General features: G+C 65.2%; 1 protein-coding gene across 1 annotated transcript in view; it reads left to right on the top strand.

The window, feature by feature from the left end:
• Positions 1 to 15,718, top strand: part of ERGIC1 (endoplasmic reticulum-golgi intermediate compartment 1) — a 38,708-nt gene extending 22,990 nt beyond the window's left edge. Inside the window, exons 4-10 of the mRNA XM_056112366.1 lie at positions 1,625 to 1,719; positions 2,471 to 2,595; positions 6,087 to 6,191; positions 6,785 to 6,845; positions 8,341 to 8,441; positions 9,627 to 9,749; positions 15,573 to 15,718. Of these exons, the coding sequence (XP_055968341.1) occupies positions 1,625 to 1,719; positions 2,471 to 2,595; positions 6,087 to 6,191; positions 6,785 to 6,845; positions 8,341 to 8,441; positions 9,627 to 9,749; positions 15,573 to 15,680 (718 nt within the window). The 3' untranslated portion in view covers positions 15,681 to 15,718. The remainder of the gene's footprint in view (positions 1 to 1,624; positions 1,720 to 2,470; positions 2,596 to 6,086; positions 6,192 to 6,784; positions 6,846 to 8,340; positions 8,442 to 9,626; positions 9,750 to 15,572) is intronic.

Genomic DNA, 15,718 nt, shown 5'->3' with positions numbered 1-15,718 from the left:
TGTTTGTTTAGGGGGCTCCGAGTTGAGGTCTTTTGTTTCCCCTGGAACATGGTATCAGCCCCCTCCATGAGCGGGGAGCCTGGTCCCCTGTTGGGCTCTCTGCTTGGACCACTTGGCCCTGGGGATTTAGGGTTAGAATGTGGGGCGGCGCCACGTGGGACTGGGTTTGACTCCTCAAGCGGTGCTCCCAGCTGGCGGGGGCGCGTTTGGCTGTACCAGACTGAGGCAGAGACCACCAGAAGGTGGCGAGGGGCAGGTTGGCACCCCCCTCCCCTGTGCGTGTGCCCCTCGGTGTCCCTGCATGCTGAGGCGCTCCGGATGGGCCCTGCCCACAGCCTGGACCCCTCGAGGATGCCCGTGTCAGAGACGGCCCAGAATCATGCCCCCTGAAACCCCCTCCCCATTCTGGGCACCCGGGACGGTCCTGGGCACAGGCTGAATGGAGGTGGGCTAGGGTCTATGGCTGGCCCAGGAGGGGCTGGGTGGGCTTATACCTTGGGAAGAGTCCCCTGGGGGGAGGGGCTGGGGCCGGGTGAGGGAATTTGGTGAAAGCCCCCGGGAGTGTGGGGCCTGGCAGATGGCCACGGTGGGTGAGACCCGCTCCCTGGGGGCTCGGGCTTCCTGGGTCCCCGAGGGTCGTCTGTGCCACCCTGACCTCCCGCCCGCTCCCCGGGCCCACTGCGCGAGTTTCCATTCCGTGACGCAGCAGCTGGGCAAGAATCTGAACTATTCCAGGCTCTTCTCAAAGCAAATAAGGTGCCTTTCCTCCCCGGGCTCAGCTAGAGTTTCGGGGCCTCCGTGGTGTTCCAGCTTCTCCCCACCCCACTCCTGGCCTCATCCACCTCTTCCCTACCTGGCCACTGCTCAGGGACCCCTCACACCACCCCGCCAGCGCCCAGTGCATTCCCCCGCCCCCATTGGCATACGCATCTCCTCAGAAGCTGGGAGCCGGCTCAGTGGGCCTGGCCAGGCTGGGCCTGAGAAGGGAAGGGCCAGATGGAGGGAGGGAGGGAGGGAGGGGAGGAGGAGGGAGAGGTAGGGAGGAATGAGAGAGGAGGTGGGAGGGCCCTTAGTGGCCTTAGCTGGCTTAGCTGGCTTGTGGCTTAGCTGACGTAGCTGGGACCGCCTCTGCCCCTCCATGCACAGACTGGCCCTGCCCCCAAGCATGAGCTCACCTGGGCCCCACACCTGGACTCACCTGGCTGAGGTCACCTCCACAGGATTAGGGGTGGTGACATCATCCGAGGCCCCACCTCCCCAGGGGGATGGAGTCCCCACCCTCACCCCATCACCTCCTCAGGGAGCCCGTGCCGGCTGCGCCCTCCCAGTGGCCCTACCCCTCAGGTCTGCCAGTGCACCCCTGCTCCCCGCACCCCGATCCCTGCCAGGAGTGGTGAGCCCTGAGCACTGCTTGGTGGGTCTCAGGAAACAGAAAAAAATACCCCCCCCCCCCCCCCGCCCCACTGCCCTCCCCTGAACAAAGCCCCCAGGAGATTCATGTCCTGCCGGGCCCGCACGCTCACCTTCTCCATCCTGCCCCTCCCTGTCCGGGCCGGCTCGCTCCCGGTGGGCCCCCTTCCGTGCATGGGGTCCCCCAACCCCGATTCTCTGTTCCCTCCCCCAGTGTCAACGAGCTGTACGTCGATGACCCAGACAAGGACAGCGGGGGCAAGATCGACGTCACCCTCAATGTCAGCCTGCCCAACCTGCACTGTGAATGTGAGTGCTCGGGGGAACCACCTCCCGCTCCCGTGGCCCTCCACCTCCCGAGGTCCTCCACCTCCCGTGGCTCTCCTTGTCCCGTGGCACCCCACTGCAGCTCCATCCTCCCACTCTAGTATCACTGCTGTCCTCAGCTCAGGCGAGGTTGTGTGTGGGGGGGGGGGGGGTGGAGGGGAGAGACAGACAGACAGACAGATAGATGCAGACAGACACAGACCCCAGGGCGAGCCACGGTCCCCAGCTCAGCAGTTCCTATCTGTGCCAGCATCAGGGCACACTGGCTGTCCAGTGCCCAGGCCTGGTGCGAGCCTCTGTGCCCGCCAGACCCTGGACTAGAGAAGCCCCCTCTGGCTCTCGTGGTCTTCTGAGAAGCATCTCTCTAGGATTCATGGTCGCCCTCCCTGGACAGAAGAAGGAAACTGAGGCATCAGGAGGCTTAATGGCCCCTGGTCAGGGTTACGCAGCCGGTGAAAGGCGAGGTCGGGCGCAGGCCTGGCCTGCAGGAGCCCCAGGTCCCCCCGGCACTGCCAGGATCCAGACGGCCCTCAGCCCCCCGCTCCAGGGTCTCCCCTGCACGCGTGGGCCTCTGTAAATGGACAGTGTGCCCTCTGTTTCCCTCCTCTCCGCCTCCCCTTCTGTGACCTGTGACCCCCGCCCCCTGCCCCCGAGGCCCACCCCCCTGTCGTCTGTCCATGGGCTGGCGGGGGTGGTGTCGCGGGGCGTGCGTGATGACTCCTGGCCTCCGCAGTGGTGGGGCTGGACATCCAGGATGAGATGGGCCGGCACGAGGTGGGCCACATTGACAACTCCATGAAGATCCCGCTCAACAGTGGGGCCGGTTGCCGCTTCGAGGGCCAGTTCAGCATCAACAAGGTACGGCCGGCGCCGGGTCAGCGGGAGAGCCGTGTTTCCCAAGGCCGTGTCGACGGCTGGGGTTCAGGCACCCCACCCCTCCACCACGTCCCCACGCCCCTCCCACCCCCGGCCCCCACCCGCCACCCTGACCGGCAGTTTTGTGCCTGTAGTTTAGTTTCTCTTATTTTCTTTTTCTTATTTTATTATTACCACGCCGTGATTGACTGCCTCGTTCCTAAGAGAGCTGTTTCCGGCAGGGACCGTGCCGCCAGCTCCGTGCCCCCCCTCCCGCCCAGCCCAGCCTGTCCCTGCGGGCACAGGTTTCCTTTGCACCGTTCGCTGCCGCCCAGGGAAAAGGGGCTGTGGGGCCGCCATCACAGAGACCGTTGTTGTCTCTCGCCGTGCTGACTGGGCCCTGGGTGTCCTCTCCGGGCTCTGGGCCGCCAGGCGTCTCAGCCGCTCCCGTGGGACTCGCTGCAGTCCCGGGAAAGCCGAGGTGTTCGGGAGCTCAGGTCTGGGGCCACTTGGCGGCCCAACGGTTTGCGGTGCGGGTGTGGGAGGGGGCCGGGCGTGGCCTCCAGGCAGGAAGGGGACTCTGCCTCCCATCCCGAGAAGGCCCCGTGGCCTCAGCCGGACCCATCTGCCCGGGAGAGTTCTGCGGCCTCGCGTTCTTTTGCAGATGTGGCACTGGACCGTTCTCTGCCAGCAAGGTGGCGTGTGTGGTGGACACTGTGGCTTTTCCTGTGCGGGAGTCTTTGGGGGGGATTCGGCTCACCCCATTCTGAGAATGCCCAGAGATTTTGGCCTGTAGACGGGTGGCTGGGATCAGTTGCATGGAGATTGTGCTGGAGAGCCATTGTGGGGGCTCAGGGGCCCCCGACGGGTGATTCTTGGCCAAGCCGGCAGCCAATTCAGTGCAGGGCTGAGGACCAGCAACAAGGCCCGCCCCGTGACCCTCGCACTCTCTCCCTGCCCCCATGAGGGGCCCAAGCAGGGAAGCCGTCAGTTGTCTCCTAACCTGCACCCCAGCATGGCAGTGGGCGTCGCTGGGCCAGTCCACTATCCCTAGGGCCTGTCCAGTATCCCTGGGCCTGGGGGGACAGAAGGGAGGCCAGGTCAGCCCCACCCCTTCATCCCAGGTGCCACCTGCAGCTGGTGGCCGCCGCATTGACACACTCAGAGAATGTCGCTCAGGCAGCAGAACCCTCCAGAACAGCTCAGGAGCAGGGGTCCCGGGCACTGGCGGAGGCGGTGGTCAGATCCGGGGTGGACGGTCCATGAGACTTTGGGATCCGCTGGATTGGGGGGGCGGGGGTGCTGGGATCGGGGGAGCCCTAAGTGAAGCCTTTGCCCTTCCCACAGGCAGCCCCCATGGGGCTGGGGACTGGGGTATTGGGGAGGGGGCAGTGTCATCCTGGAGGCCGAGGTGCACGTCCAGAGTTCTGGAGAGTGTTCTGGGCGCCAGCAGCACCAGGGCCGACAGTAGCAATGCCAGGATGGCGCTGCCCGAAATGGGAATTACCCCCACTCTGCAGTAGGGGTGCTGCCGCCCTGAGTGTCTGGAGCCCCCCGGCCTCAGCGGGATTTTCTCGGACAGAGTCAGGGATGCTCTTGTCTCGGGGTCCGCAGACTCCTCCCCCCGCCGCCCCCTGTGAACCCGCTGGCGCAGGACAGAGAGACAGCCAGAGTAATCCTGATGGATGAGCTCCCCAGCTCCGCGTGGGCCCCGTTCAGCGCCACCACGAGCACTTTCTCTCACACGTTCACACTGCAGCCAGGTTTTTTTTGTCTGTATGTTTGTTATTTTCTTCTGATTTTGCCTGGCTGTGCTCAGGGCTTACTCCTGGCTCTGTGCTCAGGGGTCCCCGTGAGCCTCCAAACAAGGCAGGCACCCTCCCCACTGTCCTCCCTCCAGCCGCCCCCATTTCTGTTTCTGTGTCGGGCCTGGCAGTGCTCTGTGGTGCGGGGGTCCCTGGGGCCTCCTCCTGCCCCCTCTTCCGCCCTTCCTGCGGGGAGGGGCTTCAGCCCCAGGACACTGAGATGCGTGCAAAGAGGCTCCGTCCTAGTGCAGGGGCTAAGCCTGTGCTGGCCCCTCCCCTGGCCTGTGGCCTGCTGTGGCCCGTGGTGCCGGCTCTCTGCAGGGGTGGAGGCACCTCCCGAGGGTGCTCACAGAGCCTGGGGCCACGGCTCGTCCTGCTGACGTACTTGGCGGGGTTTGGAGCCGGCTCATCCTCTATCTTCCCCATCTTGCACACTCAGCGGGGGCGGGAAGGACGCGCACCTACCCCGCTGCTCCTCCCCCCCGGCACCCCCCCCAGCACCCCCCGCCCAGGCCGGCTCTGGCTCTGCGTCTGCCGGCCGCCGTGGAGACACTGACGCAGGCCCCGTAGCTCAGCTCCTGCGTGGGTGTGAGTCAGCACCTGCCGGGCTGCGTGGAGCGGGAGCGGGGCCTGACTCAGCCTCCACGGACCTCCTTGGCTCACCGCGGGTCACCGCACAGCCAGGGGGCCGGACTTCGGGGCACGGCCAGCTGCGGGGGACCGAGTTCTGCCCCTCCACGGCGGCCTCTGGATGCCCAGTGCTGTTTCCGGGAGGAACTGTGAAATTTTCAGAGCCCGGGGAGACAGGTGTGGCGCTCGCCTTGTACGTGGCGGACCCCGCTTCCGTCTCTGGACTCCCTGTGGTCCCCCCAGCCCCCCAGGAGTAAGCCCGGAGCAGAGCTGTGTGTGCCCTCCTTCCCCCACACACCAAAAATTCTGTTGGGGGCAGAGAGATAGAAGTGAGGGGCCGAGGCCAGTGCCTTGCCGGAAGCTGGCCCTGCTCTGCTCCCTGGCACCTACACTGGCCCCCAAGCATTAGCATTGCTGCTGGCTGTGACCAGGAAGGTCCCCACACCCTCTGGGGTGCCCTGGGTGGTCTCAGCAGCTCTGCTCTTTGGGCCTTGGCATTGAACTGCACGTTGGCCAGGATTTGTCAGCAGGACCCATGTCTCTGGAGCCCCGTTTGGTGTTCACCCCCCGCACCTCACAAAACACAGATACTTGATGGCCGGACGGCAGGGTAGCTTAATGGGCGGAGCACAGGCTGCATGAGGGAGGCCTGGGCTCAGTCCCCAGCACCTCATACACCTTCCGAGCACTGTCGGTCCCCAGTAGCTTACGCTCCTCCCGAGCACTGCTGGTGCTGCTTCCAGCACCGCACCGAGCCCTGAGCCCCACCGGGGGCGACCCCAGCTCCCCTCCCGAACGTGTTTTAACATGGCGAGGGCGTGGGTGTCGACTCAGAGTTCTCAGGGGCTGTGCCCAACCCTCTGCGGGACTGGGACCGGGCGGCGCAGGGGTCCCGGGGGTTGTCAGCCGCCCCAGCCGCAGGCCAGGCGCCTCCTGTCAGCCTCTGCCCTGAGTCATGTGCTAGCGCCCCCGTCCGACGCTGTCTGCCCCCCAGGGCGAGGATGGGCACCGCGTGGCCCAGGGCAGCCGAGCCGACTCTGTCCCCTCCACTACCCTCAGGTCCCCGGCAACTTCCACGTGTCCACGCACAGTGCCACGGCCCAGCCCCAGAACCCGGACATGACCCACGTCATCCACAAGCTCTCCTTTGGGGACACGCTGCAGGTGGGTGTCTCCTGCCACCTCCCACACAGCCCTGGGGGTATTGGTCGGGGGGGCAGCTCCCCTTCCCTCCCGCAGGGCTGAGGGCCACGGGTGACTGGGGAGGATGGGGGCCTAGGGTCACAGGTGTGGGCTCGTTCAGGGAAGACATGTGTGACCCCTCAGCTCCGCACCCCACTCACCGGCCATTGTGGTGAGTGCTCCGGTCCTTGTCACGAATGTGCTGTCCGGGGCTCTCTTCTGGACATTCTACCCCTGGACCCTGATGCCTGTCTCCCCCAGTCCCCCGAAGCTGGGGCTAGTGTCCCCAGCCCCCCACTGGTTTGGGGGTTTCTCAGGATGAGCAGAGCCCCAGGACCATACTTGAACCTGTGTGGGATGGGCCAGGCTCGGCCCCACCTGGGGCCAGTCTGGCTCACCCGCTGTCTGTGGCCCTTTGGGCTCTGGGTGGGACGACCTCGAGACCTCGAAGGGAGATGCCCTCGCCTGCCTGAGTCTTGTCTGCCTCTGCCTCCTGCTTCCCGGCCTGGTGGCAGCCGGACACTCCTGAGGCCGGCTCCCCGCCCTGCAGCCTGTCCCCGCCTTGCGTCTTGCAGGTCCAGAATGTCCACGGGGCCTTCAATGCCCTTGGGGGAGCGGACCGCCTCGCCTCCAACCGTATGTAGCCTGCCCGCAGCCCGAACGCCCCTCTGCCCTGTCCCCAGGGAGCCCGGCTGGTGTCTGGTGTCTGCCTTGCTCCTGATTGAAGTCCAGTCCCTGGGCTTTCCTGCCCCGCCCCCGCCCTCCTGGATGGTGGGGCAGGTGGACACTGAGCCCCAGAGTCCCCTGGCCGGGGTTGCTCTGCACAGTCTTTGCTCGGTGTACCCTGCTGTCCTTGTCTTCTGTTGCCGATTTGACAGGTCACGCATGAGTTCTTGGGAGTGAACAGGGTGGGCATTGGTGCCGCAGTCAGGTGTGACCACTGGGCTGCCTGCTTCAACCTCTGCCTCCCCACACCCCGCCCCCCCCAACCCAGATTTACCCCCTTCCCAAATAAAAATAAAAAGCCGCTCCTCATCCACGTTTAGCTCTCTGAGGCTGCCAGACTTGAGGCGTCATGAGCAAAGGGCCTGGGGGAGCAGATGTCAGTGGTGCTCACGGCGCCTTGGGGCTCCCCGGTCTAGACCAACCCTGCGACCCCAGCACTTCCCATGTGGGGTGGGGTCAGTGGCTTGTTGGGAGGGACCTCGTTTGGCCCTGTGGCCGCAGGCTTGCCCAGGTTTTCAGCAGAGCTGGGCTCGCCGCTCAGGAAGGGACAGCAGGCGGGGGCTGCGTGCCCCCCCGACCCCTGACCCCTGCCTGCCCTCTTAGAAACCCCTTCCAGGATGCGGAACCGGCTTGGCCAGGGGGCACCAGGATTCTGACCCCCGGTGCTGGCTGTCCGGCTACTCTCTGCTCCCCGAGGCCCTGGGGAGGTTCGCCCAGCTCTCGGGGGTGGGGGCCCACCCGCTTCTGGGGGGCTTCCGGTCTCATGCTTACTGGAAGCTGATTCATCAGTCCTGTCATTCCTGCCTCGGACCCATCACTCCCTGGCCCACTCCTTCGTGCATCAGCCTTCGCCCCGTCCGCTCTGTGAAGGTTTCTGGGACATGGGGATGAGTAACGCCTGCCCATGGGGGGGGGGGGGGTGGCAGGAGCAGCCGTGGGCCCCCTCAGGGACCACGCAGATGGACAGCTGTCTCCAGCCTTTGGGTCGCACCTGGCGGTGCTCTGGGATCACTCCTGGCAGGACTTGGGGTACCCCGTGGGGTGCCGGGGATCCAACCCAGGTCTACTGTGCAAGGCGGCACCTTCCCTCTGTCCCTGGCCCCCAGGGATTCAAGCTGAATCCCACTTTGCTCCCACGGCTGGTGTGCGCTGGCCAGCCCTGCCTCCCTCCCTAGAAGTGAAGGCTGCTCATGGGTCCTTGGGTGTCTTTCCAGAAAATTCTGACTTATCGTGTGTGTGTGTGTGTGTGTTCTGACTTGTGTGTGCGTGTGTGAGAGAGGAGTGTGTGTGTGTGTGTGTGTGTTGGTCTTTACTCCTGTGCCAAGGGTGTGGGGAAGGAGCCGCGGCCGGGTGGAGGTGAGAGCTGCTGGGGGCCCTGCCTCAGCGTGCCGTGTCCTCCCCACAGCCCTCGCCTCCCACGACTACATCCTGAAGATCGTGCCCACCGTGTACGAGGACATGAGCGGCCGCCAGCGCTTCTCCTACCAGTACACTGTGGCCAATAAGGTACCGCCCGCCGCGGGCGCAGGTGCCCTCTGCTGGCAGAGCCCGGGCACTGCAGGCAGGCCTGCAGCACTGGGGCACCTTGCGGGTGGGAGTTGGGGCGGTTCTAGCCAGCCCTGCCCTCAGCCCAGTCCAGGTGGTTGTCAGGGTCAGGAGTAGGGGAATGGGCTGTGAGGTGTGGGAGAAAGAGCAGAGCTGCCGCCCCACACAGCACGCCTTGGGGCTCACTGGTGTCTCTGCCTCTGACCTCTGGACATGAGCATCTTGCCCCAGTCACTGGCGTGGCCGCACACATGCACGCGCGCGCACACACACACATACGCATACACACACACGCACACACGCAAACACATTCACACACACGTGCGCACACATGCACACACATGCACACACCCACACACCCACACACCCACACACGCACACACACACCCTCACAGCTCTGCTCCTAAACTCCTGATTCTGGTGGTCAGTTTCCCGGCAGCCAGAAGAGTCAAGTATGTGGGCCTGAGAGAGACAGGACAGCGGGTGGGGCGCTTGCCTTGCCCGAGGCAGCCCAGGCTTGATCCGCAGGCACCAAGGGTGTGTTCCCAGTCCCCGCCCGCTGTGAACGAGATAGAAGAGAGGCCGGAGCCATAGTCCAGTGGGAAGGGCACTTGCCTGCTCATGGCTGACCTGGACTAGATCCCGGGCATCCCATATGGTTCACGGAGCACTGCCAGCAGCGGTTCCTGAGCACAGAGCCAGGAGGAAGCCCCAAACCCCAAAAATAAGTAAGAGAAGAATGAGCACCAGGGAGCTAATGCAGCAGATAAGACACTGTACCTGGTTTGCCTGGGTTTAATCCCTAAGCACCGGCAGGAGTGATCCCTGAGCTCCTACGGCCCCCAGACACAAGCGGATGAGAGGAGCAAACAGAGAAGAGTTGCCAGTGCTAGCATCCAGCAGGGAGCACTCCCCCGCACGCGGCTGACTAGGGTTTGTCCCAAGCCCACTGGGCGTGATCCCTGAGTACAGAGCCAGGAGTAAGCCCCGAGCACTGCTGGGCGTGCAACCCCCCCATGTGCCCTTGCCCCGTCCCCCATCCACTCTCCAAGCCCCGTGCACTGTCCATGCACTGTCGGGAGGCCGGGTCGGGCTGAAGGGCCTGGCTGTGGTCCTCCGCCCGCTCAGCCCTCCCCTCTGCCCCAGGAGTACGTCGCCTACAGCCACACGGGCCGCATCATCCCGGCCATCTGGTTCCGCTACGACCTCAGCCCCATCACGGTCAAGTACACGGAGAGACGGCAGCCGCTGTACCGGTTCATCACCACGGTGAGTGGCGGGCGGGGCAGTGGCCGGAAGCTCCCCCTAAGGGCCTCTCGGGGGCTTCGTCTGCGGCAGTTTCTCTTCTGATTCCGTTGGGGTTTTGGTCATTTTTTGTGTGGGGGCCACTCCCGCAGTGCACTCAGGAATTCCTCCTGGCAGTGCTCGGGGGACCTATTATGGGGTGCCAGGGATCAATCCCAGCTCGATCCCGTGCAGGGCCAATGCCCTCCCCGTTGTGCTGTGGCTTGGGCCCAGGTTTGGTTGCTTGTAGGGTGTTGGTTTGGGGGGCAGGGGCTGGGCCGCACCCTGCCGTCCTCTGGCTTTTCCTGGCTCTGGTGGAGTGAGCCTGGTGTCTCGGGGGGACCCTGCGTGCTCCTGGGGATGGCACCAGGTGTCCTAAGTGCCGGGCGAGCCGCCTGACCCCTGGGCCCCCTTTCCGGCCCCCAGGACCCTCCTTTGCTCTGGGAACTGAAGATCTCATTTGTCTTCCCACCCTGGCCACCCCACTGGGTATCTCCTTTCTGCCCTTCCTGTCCTCTCTCCTCTCTGGCCACTGTCTATGGCCATGTGGGGGCAGTATTCCCGTGAGGGCAGTTTTCTCCCACGCCCAGCATCTCACGAGTGTTTTCTCCTGCTCGGAGTCTGGGAAGGTCTCGGGGGGAGGGAGAGTCAGTCCAGAGAGATACTGTAGCAGGCGGGCAGTGCCAGGAGTCAGCCCCGAGCATCGCCTGATATGGCCCCCAAAACAAAACCAAAAAAGCAAAAGCCTGGGGCCAGGTTGATTGATTGATGGCTGCTGGAGCACAGCTGTTTCCCCGGGAGCCCGGTTCCAGCCCTGGCACCGCGCAGCTGTGCTTCCCCGGGACCTGCGTTCCCGCCCTGGCCGCTGCACAGTGCCCCGAACGAAGCCCGGAGGGGCCCAAACTGCCTCCCCCTTGCCTTCTACGAACGATAGGTAGAAGGTTCTATCATCTTTATCTGTCACCAAGGCCAGTGCCCAGCACATGGGCGCGGACAGCGTCTCCAGGACAGGCGCGTGCAAGGGTGTGGTCACGAGAAGCGCCGTGCGAGGGGACTTGGTGACCGGAGAGGGGGGCTGGGCCCGGGCCGGCTCAGGGCTGTGGGTCCCGGCTTCCCTCCTCGGCACAGTGAGGGCGAGCAGCCCCCAGAGCAGTGAGGGCGGGGAATGGGCGCTGTCCTTTCCCAGGGGATACTGGGTGCTGCTGGGGGCTCTGCAGGGGGCTCTCGGGCCCCAGGTGCGGGCTCAGTCCGTAGCCAGTCACTACATACGTGGGAGACAGTCTCTGAGCCAGTGGGTGCCCAGGCACCTCATCTCCCTTCCTGAGGGTCCCCAGGGTCATTCTCTAGAATGTGAGGAAGAGGAGGCTCCAGGCGAAGGGTATGGACGCGGCCCCGTACCCTGTCCCGGCCTTTCTCCCACCCCACGTGTCCAGGGTGGCCCCAGCCTCTCGTCCCCTCTGCGTCCCCCTACCCTGGCCAGGCCTCATGGTGGGGACACGTCATTGTATGTTTTCTGGAGACCCCAGCACCACAGCAACTGGGGGCCGCCCCCCCTCCCCGAGCCTACCAGCTGTCCCTGGCAGATGGCGTCATGGTGAGCGTCAGGGGGCCCCTGGGGAGCGAGGAGGCAGAGGTGGGTGGTCCGGACACTCCTGCACGCACACGTCCCGGCAGGGCACACCTGCCACGGCCCCTCTTTCTCACTCTGCAGCCGGCAGCACTTGTGTGCCAGCCCCGGCGTCCCGCCTGCAAATATTCCTCGGGGGCGCGGGCTGGGCACGGGCCTGGGGCAGCTGTGGGCAGGGGTGAGGAGGGGGGCAGAGGCAGGGGGCCTCTCAGGCTCTCACAGAAACACCCCAGGCCCTCCTTAGACAGGTGGTATGGACACCACGCAAAGGACCCCCCCGCCACCTGCCCCTGGGCCCCCTCTGCCGACGGGTGCCAGTGACAGATCGGACGGCCCCACAGGCACCCCTGCCTCCCTTGGGATGGCCGTGACCTTCCTGCCCACCCCCAGGGCAGCAGCTGGGGAGGAGTGACCTGTACCCGCTGGACAGCGGGAGCCAGGTCAACCCCCCAACTGCCCCCGCCATGGGCCCCTGGTTGTGGCTGTTGGCCCCAGAGGGTAGAGGGTCAGGGGCCTGGCGCTGATGACAGAGTTACCTGCCTGTCCCCCACAGCCGGCCAGGACTGCGGAGCTCCCGGGGAGACCAAGGCTGGGCCCAAGCATCCGTTTCGGATCATCACTTTGGTGACTTGGCTGGTTTGCAGGCCACTCGCAGTGCTCAGGGCGTACTCGGGTGCCATGCCCAGGAATCACTCCGGGTGGGAGCTGGCAGGCGCCTGCCAGCCCCAAACCACGCAGTCCCATGGGGGCTGGGGAACTGCCCGGCGCCCAGGACGCCAGATGTGAAGTCCATGTGCACAGGACTGGGCTGGGGGCACGAGGACCCTCGCTGCTCCAGCTCCGCATACACACACGCACGCTTGCCCAGGTCTCGGCGCCGTCTGTCACCCTCTCCCGCTCGGGGCTGGGGGACCCAGCAGCTCATTTCCTCCCTGAGCCTCCATGTCCCCACCTGTGCGCTCGGCAGGGTTCGGGACAAGCCGGTACTCAGCAGGGCTCAGCTCAGGTGGGTGTCAGGGGGCTGCAGTTGTCAAAAGAGCAGGCAGAGGGGAGGGGGGACTCCAGGCCCCCTGCGGGAGGAAGAGAGGCAGGGGGTGCGGATGGAACTGGCCCCACCTGGTGGCGTCCCCCACGCCCCAGCCTTTCTAGGGCGTCCCCCCACGCCTCCCGCATCGGAGAAGGGGGCCTTTGTGGGTGCAGCAGGCGGGGCTGGCGGCCGGCGCGGGTGTTCTCATCCTTGGCTCCAGCCTGTCTGCCGCCGCCGGCCTCCGCTGCCATCGGGTCGTTACTTCTTTCCGCAAATGGGGCCCATCCCAGGAGCTTTCCAGGCCGCGCTGACTGCACAAGGAGAGGCAGGCCGGGGACGCTTAGGGTACGGGCAGGCGGCCTGGAGGGTCATCTGGGGCCTCTGGGCCGTGGAGGGGGCGGCCACCCTCCAAGCAGAGAACCTGAGGCTCGGAGCCTTCATCCCCGGAAGGATTCCTCCAGGCCCATGGCCCCCCTACCCAGCCCCGACCCAAGGATGGGGGGGCTTGTGTGTGACCCCTTCCCTGCAGGGCAGGGAGGGTGCGGGCGGGTGGTGGATCTGCCGAGGAGGGGTTCAGCCGTCCCACCCAGGGCTGTGGGGGTTGGTCATCCTTTCCCCCTTCTGAGAGGGGTGAAGGCGATTGCCTGGTAGGTGTCTGAGCACAGAGCCAGGAGCAGACCCCAAGCACCCCAACCCCTCCCCAGCGACACCGCGTCTCTGCACGGGAAAGCCCGGCTCGGCACCCGCCATGGACCAGCCATGACGCCAAGCATTGTCTTTATCCTTTTGAGGAGGTGTCCGCCCCCAGCGGTGCTCAGGGACCATTGAGCAATCTCTCGGACCCTGGCAGACTCGGGGCATCCTGTGGGTGTCCGGATCGAGCCCAGGGGGCCGTGCCGGCTAGTCTTGGCTGGCCCCGGCTTCATCTTCCATTTTCCTCACATGTGTTCCTCCCTCAGGCTCCTGGGCCCGGCCCCGTGGCTGGGGAGCTGCTGACCCCTGACCTCGCCTGGCCCCTCCTCACGTGGTGCAGGCAAATCTCCAGATTCCACACGGCCCAGGGGCCCGGGACGCGGCCACACTCTCCTGAGCTCGCAGACCACTTGTCCATCCGTCTGCCCGCCTGCCTCCGTGTCCTCGGTGTCCCGCACTGTGGCCTGGGGTGGGGGCGCCCAGGGCTGGGAGCTGGAGTGGTGGGTGGGTCCTCAGTGACCTCCCCAGGGACCCCCCGGCCCTCAGATTTGCCTCTCCCCCAGGGGCAGGCCGCTGGAATTGGCTGCTTTTGAGAATTCTCACCCCACATATGTGGCAGGGCCATTGAGGAGGCAGAGGGGTTTCAGCTGGGGGCTACAGGAGCCCCCCACCCAGGGGACCAGCTCAGCATCAGCTCCCAGGACGTTGGTCATCCCCCTCCTCACATGTCCATCAGTGCTGCGCCCGTGGAAGGGGCTTCAGAGTGGGCGCCAGGTGTGTGTGACTCATGCAGGCGGACTCCGGATGCAGCCTTGGTGAATATGGCGGGGGAGAGAGAGAGAGAGAGAGAGAGAGAGAGAGAGAGAGAGTGTGTTTCTCTGAATTTGCACTTAAGTCACATTTTCCCGTCCTCTGATCCAGGCCCTGAAAGCACTTTGCGGTATAAAGTCTCTCCCATCAGCTGATCCACTCGACCGAAATAAACCAGCTCCCCACCGTCATCTTCCTTGAAAAGTGCCTCCTGCATCATGCTCCAGGCTGGCAGGGGGCCTGGCGGGCTGCAAACACTTCCTGACTGCGCCCACCGCGCCCCCAGCCCCTCCCTTGGGGGGCTCAGATTTCGGGCTGTTATTGCTGGAAGGCAGCTGCCCCCTCTCACCTTGCAGACAGACCTGCTCTGTCTCTGCCTGGCCGGCCCCGCTGAGCTCACGGCATGGAAATCTCATCTTGAAGTGCACACTGGTCCCCTCACCCTGTCCCTTGCCAGCCCTCTGGCTCCTGGCTCCCTCCCAGGCCTGGGGGCCATGGGGGACTTCAGAATGGCCAGGGGTCCCCTGGGGTCATCCCAGTGCTCTCATGAACAGCACCCAAGCACCTCAGTAGGTGCTCCAGGGGGAAAATCCCTTTAAAAACCCCTCACAGGAAAAAGACCCTCATAGGGGCTGGGGGGACGGGAGGGAAGGAGGGAGGGAGGCAGAGAGAGAGAGAGAAAGAGAGAGAGAGAGAGAGAGAGAGAGAGCGCCCACCCATTGGATGCAGGAGCCTCAAGCTTCATCCCTGTCTCTTGAGGGTCCTCCTGGGGCAGTCCCATAAACAGGTTCCCTCTAGAACCTTCTAGAATCTTCTAGAACCTTCTCTCCCACCCTCCACCCCTCAGACTTTGGCCAGAGAAATTTGCGAACACGTGACATGGAGTCCCATCGCCTGCTAAGAGCAGGGCCACTGTGCACAGTCAGGTGGGGCGGGCAGAGTTGGGGGATACCTTCCCCCCCCCCCCCCCAGTTCTCGGCTGCCTGTGCTGGGAGCAGATGCCCCTGCCTCTTTGTGCCCTGTTTTCCTGGCTCCCGAGTAGGTAGAACAGGGGCCGCCTGCCGGGTGGGGTCCCTGGGGGACGCTGCTGGCTGGGTGCTGACCCGTGGCGGCTGTTGGCAAGGAGGCGAGATTGGGGGCAGCCTGTGTGCGCCATGGGGGTGCTTCCACCCGGCCTGTTCTGCCCCTCTGAGAGTCACACCGGGCCCTCCCTTCGAGGTTTGTGCAGGTGATGACCCCACCCATCTGTCCAGCAAGTGCCGGTCGCGGGTGTCTGCGTGGGCCGAGGTGGTCCTGGGGGTCTCTTGCCAGAAAGAGGCTGCTCAGTGGAACCCTGGGCATAGGGGGTGGCCCCACGCTGGACCCTGGTGTCCCCCTGTGTGCTCAAGGGGCTCCTGTGCTGCTCTCGTCCATCCAGACCACACCCCTGCCCCGGGCTGTTTCCTTGTCCTCTGCGGCCTTTTCAGACCCCGCGTCAGAGTACCCCCCCTCGAGATTCCAGCCACATGCACCAGGTTCCAGCCCGGGCCTGAGCCCCACGCCCATGGGATGAGTCTCCTGTCCCCTGCCCGGCCGCAGCGCCCATGGAGAGGGCAGCGGCTCCTGCCCGAGGTGACCGGGTGCCGGCTAACCTCTCCCCTGTCGCCCCCAGATCTGTGCTATCATCGGCGGGACCTTCACGGTGGCCGGCATCCTGGACTCCTGCATCTTCACCGCCTCCGAGGCCTGGAAGAAGATCCAGCTGGGCAAGATGCACTGAGCCGGGGCCGGCCTCCCGCGGGCGTGGGGAGCGCGGCT

This window comes from Sorex fumeus, unplaced genomic scaffold, assembly GCF_029834395.1.
Source record: "Sorex fumeus unplaced genomic scaffold, SorFum_2.1 ptg000017l, whole genome shotgun sequence".
Taxonomy (NCBI): Eukaryota; Metazoa; Chordata; class Mammalia; order Eulipotyphla; family Soricidae; genus Sorex; species Sorex fumeus.
Note: the sequence above shows the minus strand (reverse complement) of the source record. Positions and strands in the feature narration are given on the sequence as shown.